The sequence below is a fragment of the Electrona antarctica genome (genome assembly GCF_951216825.1).
Source record: "Electrona antarctica genome assembly, chromosome: 18".
Lineage (NCBI taxonomy): Eukaryota > Metazoa > Chordata > Actinopteri > Myctophiformes > Myctophidae > Electrona > Electrona antarctica.
The window spans coordinates 35942211-35961433 of NC_136799.1; the positions used below are offsets into that span (position 1 = coordinate 35942211).

Genomic DNA, 19223 nt, shown 5'->3' on the forward strand with positions numbered 1-19223 from the left:
GCTTGGGATACGCTTTTGCAAGGTTGTGCACAAATAGCAGTTGTTTTTTAAAAGTGTTATTTATTTATTTTCCAAAAGTCTTTAAAGGTAATTGCTCTGGTTAACGGAGGAAACACAGTGAAAAGAGGGTCTTTCCACAGCACAGATTCAGTACAGACAGAACACCTGTTTATACACAAAATGTCCTGCTGGTGGCAGCATTTCCCCAGTCTTGTGTAGTATGTAACTATGAATAGCAACTTGCTATACTAGTCATTAAACCCATTTAGACCTGACCTCAAAATTAAAAAGAAATATTCTAAATCCTCCAGTTTTCGGAAATAAATATTTTCACGATTTTTCAAAAATAGCAGACAGTGGCGCGCTACGAGCTTGTAGATCTGCTATTTTTCAATAGCTAAATTATAACAATGTTTAAAACACCAAAAGGGGTTCCCGCGCAAAATGGGTTAAAGAAATACCAGAGCTATTCTTCCAACTGTAGAATCAGATTTATTCATTTCAACCCCAAGTTTCATTCTTCATAGTGAATCAGACCAGAGAAGTAATTCTCAACTTTTTTGACCCAGCTTTGAGGGTTTGTGTGAAGACAAACATTGGTCAGCCAATCACATCATCACTATGGGGTGATCAGCCAATCATCAGCCAAAGTACATATTGAGGATAAAAGTGAGGGCAGAAAAGTGAAGACGCCAAAATTGATTGGTCGGAATGACATTTGTGACGATTTGATTGGCTGAGCACGGAATGTGATGTATGATGATAAGAGCGCCCCTCACTTCAAAGGATCCCATTTACATTATGCATTAGCCCGCACTTTAACAATTGTTTTATCTCTAGCACCCCAATCTTTTTTTTATGCTTTAAATTAGTATCTCAATTACTTTTCATAATCATGTACCATTAGTAAACGATTCATATACTGTATATATTTACCTTTAACAAGGCACATGGAATATAGTTCATATGGACTTTACAAAGAGATGCATTGAGCTTGTATGTTCAGTTAAGATATAGACATTTCCGATCGATTCAAGATGCATCCTTAGGCTACCACAGTATGATTGCACAACATAAATGTCATTTCAAAAGGTAAATAATGGATCACTTTTAACCATGGGGGCAATGAGGTGATTACTGCTAGCTTTCTGCTTGTCCGGCACTGATTGCTTCAAGGAGATTTATGACTACATCTGTCTGCACGTGATGTCCCACTGCAGTGTTTTTCACCATTTGCTGGGTGGCCATGTTCTGTCTATATAACGTTCGACCATACAGTTGGGTCAGGGTGCCACCGATATTGTCCCTTATCATTTGACCCATTTAGGCCTGACCTCAAAATTTAAAAAAAATCCTTCTAAATCCTCCAGTTTTCTGAAATAAATATTTTCACGATTTTTCAAAAATAGCAGATCTACAAGCTCATAGCGCGCCACCGAGTGGCGCGCTACGAGCTTGTAGATCTGCTATTTTTCAATAGCTAAATTATAACAATGTTTAAAACACCAAAAGGGGTTCCCGCCCAAAATGGGTTAACTGTCCTTTTGCGCAGATCATGCAAACCTCAGCAAAAAGAAAAGGACAATATCGATGGCCTCCAACTGTATATAACGTTCGACCATAGGCTTTAATAAGAAGGAAGATGTATGGGTTTTTAATCGACATGTTTTACCCACATGCTTTTCTATCCTACTGCTAACTGCACAGAGTCACACATGCAACTACAATGCCTTATAAAGCTGGACAATATGACTTCAATATGACGATTATTTCAAACCTTTGTCTCTAATACGATTATTTAATGATTAAAAGGTGAAAAGCATATCTTTGTAGATCGCCATTTTCACTATTGTGTACGTCACCATTGCACAACGGAATAGTATTAATTGGTTAACCGATTTAGTCGATTGTAAAACATTTATTCGAACTTCTTCCTGACGATTTGTGTTGATATTACTTCCTACTGTATTTTGCAGGACCGTCTTTTCTTTGTGATGGAGTTTGTGAACGGTGGAGATCTCATGTTCCACATCCAGAAGTCCAGGAAGTTTGAGGAGCCCAGAGCACGTTTTTACACGGCAGAGATCACCTCGGCACTCATGTTCCTGCACGCCAAAGGCATCATCTATAGGTCTGACACACACACACACACACACACACACACACACACACACACACACACACACACACACACACACACACACACACACACACACACACACACACACACACACGTGTGTGTGTGTGTGTATGTTCAGAGCCCTGAATAAAATGTGTCATTTGGGCTTCTTTTATTATTATTTATGTAAAATCCAATTCTGACAATTTGCACAAGAAAACTACATAGAACTTACTAAAATAGATGGCACCAAAATAACCGTGTTGAGAGTTACACATGAAACCGTGTTGAGAGTTACACATGAAAATAAAAGCATTATTTTCTTGAAACTAAATAAATCCAAAACCAACTAAAGGTTCTGGATTTGGCAGCCACCGCATGTACAGTATATTTGTAGTGGTTGTAAACCTGCTAATCACTACATACCTCGCAGATGCGGGGACGGGGAAAATCTTCTGGTGATTTTCCAGTAGATGTTCGTGTGGGGATTACATGTTGTGCATCCCCCGCAGTGACAGTAATAATGTATTAATTTATTTGACTACAAGGGGATTGCCTATATTGCAGAGTGTAGCATCTCTTTATTTTGGCGTATATCCTTTGAACTCCAAGCAAAATGTCAGAGGGAAGCATGAAAGGTTTATGCTTTCAATTCCAACATCAGTTTGTGTGTGTGTTTGTGATCAGGCTATTATCCTATTTAAAGATGCTGCTGCTGTGCACTTAAATTGTGTGGTAACACAAAAGCTTACTCTGCCACCCAGCACTCATGATGATAAGGGACCATCATGTGAACTCTGAGTTATATTTAGGTGGCTACTTACAGCAGCATAACTACCCTAGCTGCTAGCCTGGCGTGTCGGCATGGCTTGCATGTTAGAGCTGAAATAGTCTGCTTAATGGCAGCTAGCACGGCCATGTCAGCTACCCTTGTGCCCTCTTTTGGACATAATGGTTATAGCATTGATCTCTGTATTATGTAACATGATTGCTTTCTTGTGACTAGCTATCTCTCCAGTGCTCTTTGACGTTCGGGTAAAGGGTTGCTTCAAATTGGAGGTATATTATGCCTGTAGTCTTGATACTGTATCTGTAATGGTGCACACTTTCATCAGTAGTGTTACATTGTGTCAGTGTTTGTTTACTATATTTGGATAGTGTAACTGTGGTATTGATTTTCTTTTCGTGCCTTGTCGCTGATAGATAAAATGTGGTGCATTTGCAAACAAATTCCAAAGAAACCGAGGTCTGCCTAGATTCGTTTTAACCTCTAATCGCAGTCACCGTCTTTGTCATTTTCTTTGCTTCTTCTGCCTTTATTCTTGAGAAGGCATGTGTGCAGTGTGGGGCTCTTGAGGCGGATCAGTAATGGAATATTTATAATAGAAAAATAAATGCATACATCTCTACTCTATCCCCTATCCAGAGAAAAATGTCAAGGTCTTTAGTTTCTACTTGCTTGTTGTGAAGAGGACCACGGGGGTCTAATACTACTAATTGTATACTAATACTAATACAATGCATCAATTGGAACACAGGTTCTGTTTTCCATTTCCTGAAAGACATACATTTCCGCCTGACAGCGATGATATGACTGATAAGAAGATGGAATTCAGAGTAGACTGATGTGTGTCAACGTGCGCAAACCCCACCACGGCCTCTCGCTTTCTTTGAACTCGACATTACCGATGTTTCGCTCTGACTCGTGTGTGTCACGGCCGACTGGCCCTGACATGTAGTACAACGTTGCCCTCATGTGGACTGTTTGTTGGGCTTTAGGCGCAGTTGCCATAAGCATCTGAGTCAGTGTTATACAATCAGATTATAGTAGGGAAGAGCAAACCGGCTTAATCCAACCACACCATGTTTGTTTGCTTGTCTGTCTGACTGACTGTCCAACCATCCCCTTCACTTTCAGTATTAACCCATTAAGGCAGATTCTACAAATGTCTTCTAAACGATATCGGTGGCGCTCAAACCTTTTCATATCAAGGCCCCAAAATTATATATATTTGGCCAAAGATGCCCCCGTCTCAAAATATTTTATTCCAGGGACCTCCAGAAGTAAAGACCACTCAGATGTCAAACACACACCTTTCAATGACCTTGTTACAGTGCTTGGTCAGCTGATCAAAGCAGTGGGCAGATTCAGCTGTTAGTCAGATGACATCGGCTCCACAGGCCTGCATGTTGATGCAGGGTGTTTTCTTCTTAGTATCAGGGAAGCTACTTTAACAGAGTTATATAGAGTGCATGTATTACATTAACTTTCAATTCAAGTAAGTTAAAAGAAAATTATGACTTTTGGTGGACAGTAGTGGGTCATTACGTTACTATTGAGTTACATGGAAGGTCGGATGATTCTTGAAAAGTCCATTTATTTAATGAATTACAGACATTGACTAAATGGTAACACTAATGGAAACATAGTGACTGGAGTTGTATCCTTGCTACCACTTATCTTTATATGGGGGGTTCTACATAACATGAGCATGAATTGTCTTGGCAGCTTGGCATTAAAATATTAGTGATCATACTAGTTGTAGTATGATCCAAAATGTTGATTCACGATTGATTTGAATTTGTCTTGGTGAGCTCACAAAAAGTGAAACCACTCACTGATAAAGAGCATAATACAAAACAGATGGGTAATAGCCAAACCATACAAAAAGCAAATGGTTCTCAAAGGTACACTTTGAGAACCAATGCTCTGAATTGCTTTAATAGTTTAACCTGTTGTGGCCTACATTGTGTTAAGGAGTATTACGGAGGCAGACAGCTTTAGGATATGTACAGTACTATTCTGGAACCTGGATTGTCTGGTCTTAAATTCTTAATGCTCCTAAGTCTTTTGTGAGACGTAAGGAAATTAAAAGGTCAGAATGGCACCATTGTCTATCCTAATAATGGCAGATGAACTGAGACAGCACAGTTATAGCTAATGTCCATACTCCATACAGTAAAACCTGTCCACATGGACCACATGGCTATGTTTGCATAAGAGATCAAGTAACACTCTGGAATCTACAGTGTGACTGGAAGTCCTATTAAGGTTTTGACAGGTAAACATTTATATTAGAAAAGTGGTTCCCTCTTGCCAAACCAACCATCCATCCAGTGGTGTTTTAGAACCACTGCACTAGATTACATGTCAAGGACCCCCAAATGAATGTGTATTTGGCCACAGAGTTTGTGCCATGGACCTGCTCATCGGAAGCACTTTCTTGCTCAAGGACACACTTCCAACACTAACCCAAATCGGGAACCTTTCCTTTCCATGCGGCCGCTCTACTTCCACACAAAATTGAATCCATTCTGAAAGACTTATTTTTTTGATTGAAGTATTTATTAACAGTTTGCAGAATTACAGTACATTTCAAGCACAACTCAATATCAACAATTTAAACTTGTAGTTAAGAGCTAATTTTAGATGTTTTATGAATACAACCCCTGGAGTACACATTCATCAACTGCCAATTTCCAATGCAAAACATGGATTACCGGGCCTGGGCCGTGGCTCAGCGGTCCAGGCACCTTGGCTGGTAATCCAGTCTGGCAGCGTGCCGCGGGTTCGACTCCCGATCCCGACGGCCTTTACTGCATGTCACCCCCCCCATCTCTCTCCCCATTTCCTGTCAGCCTACTGTCTGTCCCTCCATAAAAAAGATATAAAATAAAGGCGAAAGCCACAAAAAACATTTAAACATGGATTACCGGTACATGCATTTTATTAGACCTGAATAGGCTTATCCAGTAATGGAAATAGGCTTTCAATGTAATGCGTCCCACCGTCCCTGGACCCAGGGGTGGTCTTTTTGATGGGTCCCAGGGACATTTTATGAGTCCTACTTCAACGACGTTAGAGTACAGTACCGAGTATCCCGGGACCCCCGGAAGGTGACATGATTGCATCCTCTCTCAATTTAGTGAGAGAGGTTTTAATGTTTTAATAGCAGTATTAACAGTGAACATTTCTGCACGTCTGTCACATGCTGTATCTCTGTCAAACTGTCATTCATAACAGAATGATATACACTTGGCAAGTTGGTAGGTCCATGTCTTCACAAGCACAATTACACACTTTAAAACGGTATGTTCGCTTATCTTCTATTTAATCCAAACCATTATCAAACTTGGCCTGTGTATCAGATTAAGCACAGGGGAAAGCATCCAACAACTGCTGCTCATACCCTTTACTGGTTGGTCTTCCTGTAAAGTCGGGAGGTGTGGTTGCCGTCTATTATAAAAGTGTGAACAACAATTTGCAGGAGTTAACACATGAAGTGGCTCAGCTGTGTGAATAGAGAAGAGATGCATTCCCCTCCTCCTACAAAACCTATTTTATGGCAGTTATACAGTGTAGAATGTACAATGTAGATATATGTAGGTAACAAATGTGGGGGAAAAAATCCTTAGCCAAGACATACAAATATGTTTGTAAAGGTGTCAAGTAACATGTTTTATTTTAATTTCATCTCCCCTAGGGGGACCTGTGACAGTTGCTGAAAGTTGGGGCCTTAAAAAGCTTTTGAGAGGTCAAACTAGGACTGTGTCATGATTCTGAATCACTTGCAAGCATTTGTTTTGCACCAAAACCACTACTTTGTGGGAAAACACCACACCCACTTTCCACAAAGGAGCAGATCAAATCCCTAGTTTGGCACTTATAAGGTGCAATTAAACATGCAATTCTCCCAGATAAGGTTGAGGATACCCCGCATTTCAGCAGCTGTCATGGGTTCCTGTAGGGGAGTTGAATTTCAACATTTTGAAATGTGTTACGTTATGTGTTATGTTCCGTTATGTGTTAATGCCTTTTACGACATTTCTGGGTGAGGAATTTGTCCCCAGGTTTGCCAATATTCTATTACTATTGAGATGGTACCTTAAAATGCTATTTTTGGGGCTGTTGTGGGTACAAACATTGATGAGTTTACATTGGCACTATCTCACACTGCATGTTTTTGTTTATTTTTTTCACTCCTAGGGATCTAAAGCTTGACAATGTTCTTCTGGATAAAGATGGCCATTGCAAGTTGGCAGACTTCGGCATGTGCAAGGAGGGCATATTTGAAGGTGTAGCCACGGGAACCTTCTGTGGTACTCCTGATTACATTGCTCCAGAGGTCAGTTAACCTGTTAAGCCCTATATACTTTGGTGAACGGGATCCCACTGGGTCTGTACTTGGTCTCCTTTTTTATCTCTACACTATTCTTTGCTGAAAATACAAGCTCACAACACGCCACACTGTGACTCGATTTGAAAATCATTGCAGTGGCCATTTTCATGTAAACGAAGTGCATTGGGCATCCATTTTGTGTGTTTCACATTTGAATCAAGACAAGGGATACATACATATTTTTTCCTTTCTTTATTTAGCTCTCTGTGATTCAGGTCGAATGAGTTCACATAACTCACTTTCCAGGCCCATCCTCTCGCCATTACTCCACCTCTTTCAACAAACACAACATTCTCAACAACGTAGAGCACATTTCTCCAGATTCTTTGCAGACCTATTCAAAGGTAGCACACCTGTGTGGAATTGACCATTAGTCACCTTGCAGCCCAGGGAGTCTGCTGTATTTCTGACAGGCTCTGTCTTTGTACCGGCCAGTATGAGTAAATACATTTACGTTAAAGTACAAATTAAATGTTCTCTTTAATATCAATTCATTGCTGTATTGACATAAAAAATAATGTGCAAAAATAGTGAAAATAGCACATCTACAAGCTCACAAGTTCACACAGTGAAGTCAAAAGTGCAATATTTCTAGTTGAGATGTAGTGGAGTGAAAGTCATCTACCTGGGGGACCAAAAAAAGAAAGAAAAAAGAATCACACCCGTGTGAACTGAGTGGTGCAACTCCGTGTGGGGGTCCCGGTGGGTCCCTGGAACTTCCAGACCCACAGGAATGCGCCCAGGGTGCCAGCCCAGTTCCGGCGAGCCGCCCCGCGTCCGAAACGGTCGAGAAATGACAGAGTTACTGTGTGGGGGAATTAGCTTTTAGCAGACACCTCTCCCTCTCCCGCTCTCTCTCTCTCTCTGTAATTAGCAAGCAACAGTGCAACACTATCTATCTCTGTTTCTAGAACAACAGCTCCACTTTTGCCCCTACTGGTACTCTAAACATAGGGACATAGGTTGTGACATAAGCCAAATTCCAATACCCAAAATCTCGGCCACTCGCTCACTCCCACTCGATCACTCGGGGTCATTCCAGCTTGACCCGGAAATGGTTAACGTTCCGATTGTTAAAGTGCTCCATCGAGGAGGAGAGTGGAGTCGAGTGGAGGAGCCGAGTGGGCTCTCCGAGACCGCATAGAGCGAGTGTACATCAGGTGCAGGCTCGGTGGGGTATGTTGTCTCCTCGCTGCGGATTTCCGCATCACGTGTACATGTTTTTTTCCTTCTCCAGTGACATAAGTCCGCCTCCTCCACATGTGGCACAGAAAACACTGCTTGAAACCCGATACTATGCACCCCCCCCCCCCCCCCATCCACGACCACTAGCTGCCGGCCGCTGCGGCTGATGAGACGCTGTCGCTGACCCAACACACACATGCACGCACACACATTAAACTAAAAAGCTTTGCTGTTTGTTGAAGAGACACATTTTCGCTGAATTAATAGAGCAGAGCTTCAGAATGATACAGTAGCCTATGTATAGCCTATGTGAAAGTGAAAGGACCACAACAAGCCACTGGCTTTATTGCGTTGTGTGATATAAGCATAATAAAAGTAGGCTATATTGTGCGCACCTCAAAAGCTATAGTTAATTTCTCTCTGTGCATGCCTGAATGCACAGACTGCTATGAATGACGGTGACAAATATGTATTTATTTATATGTGGACTGAACTGAATATGTAAGTCAGAGAGACTACCTATAATAATTCCTGTTATAGTGTCCGTTATTTGCAAAGACTGTCGGAGGAGGGACTGTCCGAGGAGGGGAGGGGGGGGGGGGGGGGGGGGGGTATTTATACGAGCAAAAAGGAACGCGGGCTGCGGGCAGGTCAGGAATTCCCTTCACATTCACAATCATATAATATAAAAGTGTGCGCATCCTGGCTTATTCACTATTTCAGGAATAAATAGCCTTGTTGCACATGTTACCAATACATACACATTGGCCTCGGTTACATGCACAAAAATGAATTGTCTATTCTGTAGACTGTATGGCTCTGGGTTCAGAGTTCCAGTGATCCAGCTGTGTGACACTGTATTGTTCCACCACTTTTGCTTTGGCAATGTAAACGTATGTTTTCCCATGCCAATAAAGCCCTTTGAATTGAATTGAATTGATTCACGTCATAAGTGATCGCGGAATGTGCCGTCGCTTTGAAATGACAGCGGAGTACATTCCGATTCTAGAGGCAAATCCACTCCACCACTCTGTCCTCTCATTGAATCCTCGCCTCCTCCACTCCTCCTCGCTGGGGGCGGAGCCGAGGAGCGAGTGGAGGACGCGAGGGGAGTGAGCGAGTGTGAAAGTTGCGGTATTGGAATTTGGCTATAGGGACATTGGTCTGATTTAACCACTCCAAGAAACAGCAGTCTGAAGTGAGTGATGCAACAGCGCCCCCTGTTGGTACTCTAAACATAGGGACATACATAGGGATGGACATGGGGACATTGCTGTTCCTTGAAGTGGTTGCACCACTCAAAAACAATGATACAGCTACTTAGTGTTAATGTCCACCACCTTGATGACCTCATCATAATGCACCATGAAAGACGTGCTTTGTTTCCCACACAAAGTACTTATGTGATCTGTGTAGGTCTTTATATTCAGGGTGGAAGTGTGCATGTCAGGATTTATGAATGGTCCCTTTTCCTCAACACTCATTCCTCACTGTGCTCCACATACTGTACACGTTGTGTTTTAGCTTGATGTTATGACATGTACGACGGTTAAGCCTAATTTATAAATTTAGAAGTATAAATTAACCCTTAAGCTCTCTTGTGCTCTCTTGTGCCATGACACATACATACAGAGTACAGTATATTAACCGTAAGACCTCCTGTGTGCGACGTCTGGTGATATCCCTGTGAATGTGATAATGGAATGACACAAGCGTTATATTACGCGTGTCCCGCTGCTGAGAGCTCCCGCACACTAAAAAGATTGTAAAGACGCACACGTAGCCGACGTAAACAGAATGTGGGAGATACCATGTGGAGTCACCATACAGGGTAAACTTAATATAGACACTAATTAACAAAAATGATAACATTTTAAAATAGCAAATTCAACAAATTAAAGTTGTATGAAGCCCAAATTGTATAAAGCCCCCACCCCCCCCAAAAAAGAACATGCCCCAGCGCTCAAAAAATATTTGATGCCCCCCCCCACCTGTTCTGCAGCATACCAACCTCTGACAAATAACGATCAGTCCCTTAGAACTAAACTCTCTTGTGCTCTCTGCGCTGTGATACATACAGTACAGTATATTAACATGTCAGTTTGATGTGATTTTTCGAACCCACAGATCCTACAGGAGATGCTGTATGGACCCTCGGTGGATTGGTGGGCTCTGGGGGTACTGCTGTATGAGATGCTTTCAGGACACGCCCCCTTTGAGGCGGAGAATGAAGATGACCTGTTTGAATCTATCCTCAGTGAGGAGATCGTCTACGCGTCCTGGCTGAGTGCAGACGCGGTGGAAATACTCAAAGCTGTGAGTAGAGTATAGCAGAGTATTGGCTTCATGGCTCTTATCATTTGTGTTCAATTCATAATTAGTTGAATGGACCGTGACCACTCTGAATTACGGCATAATAAATCAAGATATTCTTGTCTCAGTGGCAGGACTTTGGCCTCCTCCTCAGTTTGCTCAATCCAAGAGGTCTTGACATCATTGTCCTTATACAATTCCCGGAAATGTCTGAGAATGCTTTTTTTTTTTTTAAGTGCAAACTATTGTAAAAACAAAGGGAAATCAATTGCTCATTGCAGGGATCATAATAGACGTGGATAATGAAAGCCCACGGAGAAAGGCTCCAACCTTTTCAGGCCACGGCCCATGACCGCCCCAAAATGATCATATTTGAACTGGGGACCCCCCCACCCTGACAAGTAGGAGTTGAGGCATTTGTTTCACTCGGTTCCACAGATGAATATTGTGAAAATAAAAGAATAAAAGTCCTTAATTGGGGTCCTTACCCACAGGGTGAGAACCACTGCTATACTAGTGTATTATGCTGTTGTTCTGTCTGCAGAATGACTGGCAGAGCTCTGACAGCCAGCTGTTGGCCTTGACTCTTACTAACTATATTAAAGTACGCTCCAAAGTACGCTCCACTTCCCACACACACGGCATGTATGCTATAGTATAAATATACCCCCCCTACTGTACTTCCATGCCTCTCTCCCTCCCGCCTCTCAGCTTATCCAACATGCTGTTATGCAAAACATGCTTTAGAGATGGCACTGGTCCAAGTTCCACCACTTGTTTGCTCCTCGCCACAAACCTTATGTAATGTTTGAGTGGATTTGAACTGCCCTGCGCTATTTATACTGAAAGCTTTATACTGAAAGTTCAAGCAAGCATGTCTCTGATGTTTGGTGTCCAATGCCTCATTCATTACCCATATTTGCTGTCTTTCTCTACTAAGGGAAACAAAATATGTGTTTATTATTTTTGTTTTCATGATCCCTCAAATGTGGCACTCGTGACAAAGATACCGTCCATATGTAATGGACGCAGGATATTTTACAGTTTAACAAAAAAAACGTTATTGTCCACTGAAACAGAAACTTGCAATATGTGCTGATACGGATATGTCAATGATAGCCATTATTTACGTCAATATCGGCTGATATCGGTTGGGCTCTAATGCATTTGATATGAGCAGGCTGGTTCTAACATTTTCTGTGGAAGTGCTGACATGGCATGCTTAGTGGATGGCACAGCTGAGGTGTAGTCATGGAAAGATGGCATGAACTTGAGCAAAATAGTCTTATTTCCTTTTGTGGTCAAAAGTGGTAGGGAATTGCGTACAGCTCACAAACTCATTGGCCCCACAATTAGACCTCTAATAACATGTCTGTGCCTTTCCCTGCTCTGGTATCTTCATGGTTCATCCTCTGTTCTCCATGTTTTTATTTCTTCTTAAGTGCCATTCTCCCATTTCTGTATTCATTTACTACATTTGACTCCTTTTGTCCTGATAATTTGAGATGTCTGGTCAGGTTTTAGTTAACTGCGGTTGTGTGATGTAGTATCTACAGCTGGACTGGGGCTGGTTACCCTCCCGCTGAGAAGGGATGATGTGGTATTTTGTTTTGACTGCCTCTACATGCCACTAGCAGCCCCATGGTGTGACCGACACTCCTTAATGGTGCTGTCCGCAACGGCACGTTTATTTGTTTCTGCAGATTCTCCCCGAAGTCTGGTTGAAACGCGGTTTTACATTTGAATGAGTTTGCTTTTTGGCCTCTCCCAGCAGACACACAAATCAGCCTTTGGTTGTCCATAAATTGTTCTCAGTTACAATTAAAGTAGTGACTCACTGTTCCTTTGTTTCTCAGTAAGCATTCTACAGTATGTTAACAAGAACAGGAAATTCATGCAACGCAGCTGCACTTCCCTGGACCTACTTGGTCTCTTTCTAGTGCCAAAACAACTCCTGGGAGTGTAGGGGCGGGATGTCCATGATTAGTTATTTTATATATATATATATATATATATATATATATATATATATATATATATATATACATACACGGCTATATATCATGTATTTGTAAGTTGTAGATTCATAAAACCTGTGTATTTCTACAGTTCCTGACCAAGAATCCAGCTAGGCGTCTGGGCTGCGTTGCATCGGAGGGCGGTGACAAAGCTGTGACCAGCCATACCTTCTTTACTGGCATTGATTGGGAGAAACTGAACCGTAGAGAGCTGGAACCGCCCTTCAAACCCCGCATTGTAAGTACTATGACTAATACAATTTACGACATGGCACTGTGTAAATGAGACTGTGGAGTAATTTACTACACACCACATAATGTTTACTTTTAAGTATTCTCTTGGACAACCATTTGAATTATTTGTAAATGCTGAAATACAACATTCCTGGTCATATTCTTACCAATTATGTGTAAGTGTGCAACAAATCTTAAATGCCTTTTAGATATGGCTCTATGGTGCCACTACTGGTAGAAATCCTCTGCCAAGTATGTATGATCTCCACTGCTGCAGGTTTTATCATCCTTTAAAGCTACAATGCATAGGTTTTTTGTCAGAGGGATTATTTCAACGATATTCAGACTACAGTAAAGATGATGGCACAACAATTAATTTTGTCTGCTTCAAATTACAGTTAAGTTAAATTAAGTCTACATTTTTCAAAGGAAAAGTAGGGAAAGCACCTGCACCTCCAACCACTCACTGCAGATGTGCTAGTTGTATTGTTTAACATACTTTACTTTACCATACAGTTTGGTTAGAATACTGTTTTATTCATTAAACTAAGTGTTATTTCAGTGTGTTATTTCAGTGTTAAGACCAAGCCTTTTGCTGGCTAATAAGACCAAGCCTTTATTTGCTTGCTCCAGAAAACAGCAGAGGATGTCAACAACTTTGACCCAGACTTTACCCAGGAAGAACCCACCCTCACGCCCATCGATGGTCCTCTCATCCCTACCGTCAGCCAGGACGAGTTCCATAACTTCTCTTTCACCTCACCTGAACTGCTGGAAAGCTAGAACTGCTGGACCTGAACTGCTGGAAAGCTAGACTGAGGGAGAAAACTCCCTCAGTGAAACTCAAGCGTGTCCCGGGTCATCCTGCACTTCTTTTCCTAGGCACCAATAACTGTTTGCTCTTCTTCTGCTCTTCTTATTGTCATTACTTTCATCTCTTAACTCAGAATGACGTCTTGACCTAACATGGGGACAGAAGGATTGGCCATCCCACTGAACAAGCCTTCCCTTAATGAGAACTGATTGGAGCACTTGTTGAACTCTTCATTGTGCTACAGCATATCGTCCCCGTCTGGTGGAAACCTTGTGGGCTCTATCTTGCGTCAGTGTCGATAAACCCGTCATTTTGGGATTTGGAATTGCGTAAGAGACGTACCCCTGTAGAAAATGCTGTCTTGGACACCAGCTTTGATCCCTAAAACACCTCCGCTACCTGTCCCATTATGCATAGGTGTGGTTTTGGCGTTACAATAATTAAACCAATCACTGTGCCTTGATCCCTAAAACACCTCCGCTAGCCGTTACATTAATTAAACCAATCACTGTGCCACATGCCATTGTCTTTAAGAGAAGACTCAACATAATATCCATTACCCATTTTCCATCATCCCCTTGTAATCGCCAAGATTGCACTGGGGATAATGGAAAATGGGTAATGGATGTTGGGTTGCTCTCATTCTCTACCCATGGAAGAGCAACGCTGCCTTGGAATGGAATTATTGATACACAGAAGGTTGTTTTGTGTCTCCAGCAGAGTTTGTAGTGTTTCTCACTCTCTTTGGAAGAGGTTTCACATTCACTCAACCGCACCGATGTGCTAACATTGGATACCTGAAGTTAGTTTCATACCCTCTAGCCTTTGTTTGCCTTTCAATAAAACTGTATTTGATAGTGATACATATAACCTACATGTTACTGATTCTATAGAATGTTAAAATATTGTAATCCATTCAGTATTTCATGCACAATGAATGAATGAACTGAACAGACTGAATGCAATAAGGGCCATTCTCGGCCTCACCCTTCTCCCATTGTTTATACTGTGTTTAGTTTCCAAGATGGTCGCAGCACCAGGCGGGGGTGAGCGGGCGGGTCGACATGGCCTTACTGGGCTGCATTCAAGACACTTGCCTTGTGTCTGACACCTGACTTGTGTCTGAACACAGCTTTGATGGATGGGTTCTGCCCCCCCTCCCCCCATCAAACAAAATGTTTGGTCAAACCATATGGGCCTCCATTGGAAATGCATTGGATCAGCCATTAAACACAGACACAAGACAAATGCAAGACAGGTGTCTTGAATTTGTGAATGCAGCCCAGTAAGGGCATATGTCGACCCCACCCGCTCACCTCTGCCCCACCCCCTCCTGGTGTTGCGGCCATCTTGGAAACTAAACACAATATAAACAATGGGAGAAGGGTGGGGCCGAGAAAGGCCCTTATTGTGCATGACACATGGCACAAATATAGTCTTCTTTGAATAGACTATCTCATAAACGTATTGACACTCACACTTCTGCTGACTATAGGAAAATTAGAATCACAGATTTGTGGAGAATTAGGAGAAAATGAGACCTGTGAATGTTCTGCTGTTCAGGCAGCTCCACTCCCTACGTGTCCATTACAGGCGCGCGTTCTATCAAACGAAATTGGCATAGCTGGTGTTCTGAGTACCCGTTATGTGCTTTCCCAAACGTGTGTGGGCAAGATAGCAATTTTAGGGAAAGCGCATCATGCACACAGGCACACCTCCAGCTGCAAATATAGGAGTCGGCATAATGTATAGTGGGTACTACTGGGTAGTGGGAGCTGCTAAATGCGTAATTCACGGCTGGCGGGTAGTGCTAGCGGGTAAGGCAGGGTGTAAGATAGAGCCCTGTATGTCCAAAACCTGTGTTACAAGCTTGTGTTAATAGTACTTTTCATTAACAAGAGCAACAAAATGGCCGCTGTGTGAATATGCTTAGTTGTAAACTTTTATATTGAACAGCCATGTGGCTATCATCCTCAACGTTTGAATGAGTGAGAAAATTACAGGGAGGATTCAGTGTTGCTCTTTGATCTCCCTGGCCTTTGGAAAAGCACCAGAAACTCCAAAGTGTCTTGCTCAGTTCCTGACAGTGCTGCAACTGTATAGCAAAACAATGTTTTACTTTTATCGTGAATTTGCTCTCAAACAGGTGGATGAACTTACTACCATTTGCATTAACAAGTACTTTTGGAATATAAGGCAGCAGTCTGATTTATGCTGTGGCTTTTGTTGCCATGCTTTAACAAGTTCCAGAGAATTGGGAAATAGTATCTGTTATAACCACCCTTTTAATGTTTTATTTTTTTGTGGCTTTCGCCTTTATTTTTTATATATTTTATGGAGGGATAGACAGTAGGCTGACAGGAAAGGGTGAGAGAGATGGAGGGAAGACATGCAGTAAAGGCCGTCGGGATCGGGAGTCGAACCCGCGGCACACTGTCAGACTGGGTTACCAGCCAAGGTGCCTGGACCACTGAGCCATGGCCCAGGCCGTTATATCACCTTTGACAGCACAGCTGCCTGTGACTGAGCATGTGAAATAGCTTCTGGGTGATGTGAGACTATTCCTAGAGGAAAAACAAATAATATAAATTAATAAAATAAATATTTTTTATAAAATAAATTATATAAACAAATCCCATCTTTAACAGAGTTGTAATAATGCTCATGGATATTATATTTGTATAAGCCAGATCCCTTGACAATTTGTTGCTATCCATCTCAATGACTAAGTTCCTCTTCACGTCAATGAAACAGCCAAGCAAAGAGTGAATGATGCAATATTTTATCTTTGTTCGAAATCAGTGATGGTGATTCACGGCTGTTTCGAAATTTTGGATTGTTCTCCATTTACTTGCCTTGTGAGTAATAGTGAAGAGTGACGGTTGGTGTATGGTAACTTAATGCACAAGTGTACTGAGTGAGTGAGGGAGTCATCAAGCACCACAAATTGATACAAAATAAACAGGAAACCACACAGCGTCATATTAATGAGTAGCATGACGGAGAAAGGAATCTTGCTTATTTTGTAAGTGACAGACCTTTGCTAAGTGAGTTGATGGTGAAGATGACACAACAATCACACCCGTGTGAAGTGAGGGGCGCTCTTATCATCATACATCTCATTCCGGCCAATCACAATTTGCATCCTCACTTTTCTGTCCTCATTTTTTTTATCCTCAATGCGTACTTTGCTCAGCCAATAAAATCATTGCTATGGGGTGCTCAGCCAATCAAATCACAAACAGACAAAGCTGGGCATAGGAGGGGCTAGCGCTCCTCAAAAATACTGTACTGTCTTTGAGTGGAATCCATTCAACAGAGTAGACTAATGGGCAGAGCTGATAGTTATATTATATATTCAGGCTTAAGCATGGTTTATATGTATTATCTATGTCATACAATTGTGTTGCATGCCAAAAATGCCCTATCTACAAGCTCACAGTGCATCGCATCTGTAATGCAACGAGCTTTGATAAGGCTATTTCTCCATGATTGGGCATTTGTTCTGTATATAAACTATATAACCAGAAGTATTACTGAAATGTCCATCTTTTATCTTTAACCTGGCTTGGACTGGAAAGGGACACTTCCTGTTGTTTAAAGCAAGGAAGTCTCCACACAGCTGCTTATCCCCTCTGTCGCCTATCCTGTGGAAGATGTTACTGCTAAAGAAATTAACAAGCTCAAAATGGAAGAACATATCAACATACTTCTTAGAATTAAAACAATGCCACATCTCTGAGAACGCCAAATGGAATGCTCTGCTGCTGCTTGGCCATTTAAGTGAAAGTTTTTGACTGACTCAATTTGAGTCCATACTTGCCTGAATCTGTTATCCCACATCATGTTTAGTGTCTGGTTTATTTTTTTTTGCCAGGGCTGGTATTGTGGACTTTAATGCTTTTTTTAACCAAGATACTAGTTGTGTCCTGGGGACTGACTTTGTATTTAATTTATCTTTAACATGTCCCTTTTCTTGACACTTTCTTGGGGTTACGTTTGAATGAGAAGATGCCATTATGGAGACATTGATTGCTGCGCGCAGTGATTGAATCACTGTTTTGCCCTTTTGCTCTGTCTATTTGATTGATAGGTCTACCACAGAAGGAGCTGTGAAAATGAAGAACATACCATAATGTTATTTATTTGGTTCATCAATCTTCCATGCAAAGACCAAGTGTCACTTATAGACATTCTTTAACGGGATAATTCAACTTTAGTGCTGTGCACACCATCAGTATTTTCCAGTTCTGTAATTATATGAGCTGCCTACTCTGAGGTTTTTGAGTGAGACGAAGATTCTAAGTTTGCTTTGTTTACCACATTATAATCGGTGATCCCTATTCCCTATTAATACCCTCCCCCCATACTACAAGCTCACATTGTGATGTGTTGGGATCTTGAAGATGGGCTATTTTCACTATTCATTGTGTATGACAAAGTGTATTAACTGGTTACAACAATGATCAAGAGACGTGTGGATCCTGTAGAATGGAATAAACTCAAGGCAAAAGTCTCTGTTCACTCAAGTGACTCATATTGTGCCAACCAAATATTTCTGGGAAGTCACAGGCAGACCTTCCACTTCCAGACCATGCATTATGCACTAAAGACGTATCTTAATACGTTGTTCACATTTTATTATAACACGAATCAGAGAGAATTGTGCATCTTACAAAATTAAATATGATACCCCCCCCCCCACACACACACACACACACACACACACACACACACACAGTTACCCCCTCCCCCCTTTTCCTCCCCCTTCTTTTTTTTTTTTTTTTTATAGGTAAGGGATGATATGGTGCAAGGCCAATGAGTTCCAAAAATGAGCCACAAGTTCCACTGTGGTAAGAGGGGAGGAGCAGCTCTCTTTTGCCTGGCATAATAACCACAAGAGGAAAATTACCGAAATATCCCATCTCAGCACTGTGTGATATTTGGAATGCAACCTAACACCTTCACAATTTGATTCACATTTTGTTGTTTGTGATCACATTAATGGTAACGGTAATACCTTACTAGTCTTTATTACATTTTGTAGGGTTAACAGTCCTCGGACTGAATCAGACTTAAGTTCAACAAGCCTTGTTTAAATCAAAGTATCAAAATAAAGAAATAATTACAGTACAGTACACTCACTGTATAAAGTTTCACCATGACACATTGATTATGATTTATATATTCACATCAACCAGTAAGAAAGTGTAGTTCCATTTGGATCATTTATTACGGGGGTCCTTGAAATTAAAAGAGAGCACTGATTGACAAACATCACACTTCACCGGATGCTCGTCCCCGTGCGGTGATGGATGGATGATGTGACTGCTGCTCGCTCCCGGGGAGGGCGGGGAGGG

The 19223-nt window shown here is 41.7% G+C and overlaps 1 protein-coding gene across 2 annotated transcripts in view; it reads left to right on the forward strand.

Moving 5' to 3' along the window:
* Positions 1-18379, forward strand: part of prkcha (protein kinase C, eta, a) — a 38831-nt gene extending 20452 nt beyond the window's left edge. The window contains exons 10-15 of one of the 2 annotated variants that reach the window (XR_013792343.1): positions 1977-2131; positions 7107-7245; positions 10612-10800; positions 12907-13053; positions 13683-18115; positions 18156-18379. Coding sequence is in view for 1 of the 2 variants with exons in the window: in XM_079529019.1 (XP_079385145.1) it covers positions 1977-2131; positions 7107-7245; positions 10612-10800; positions 12907-13053; positions 13683-13832 (780 nt within the window). In the remaining variant the exon portion in view is untranslated. Of the gene's footprint in view, positions 1-1976; positions 2132-7106; positions 7246-10611; positions 10801-12906; positions 13054-13682 lie in introns of both variants that reach the window. The other variant, XM_079529019.1, reaches the window with a different exon arrangement.
* The last annotated feature ends 844 nt before the right edge of the window (positions 18380-19223 follow it).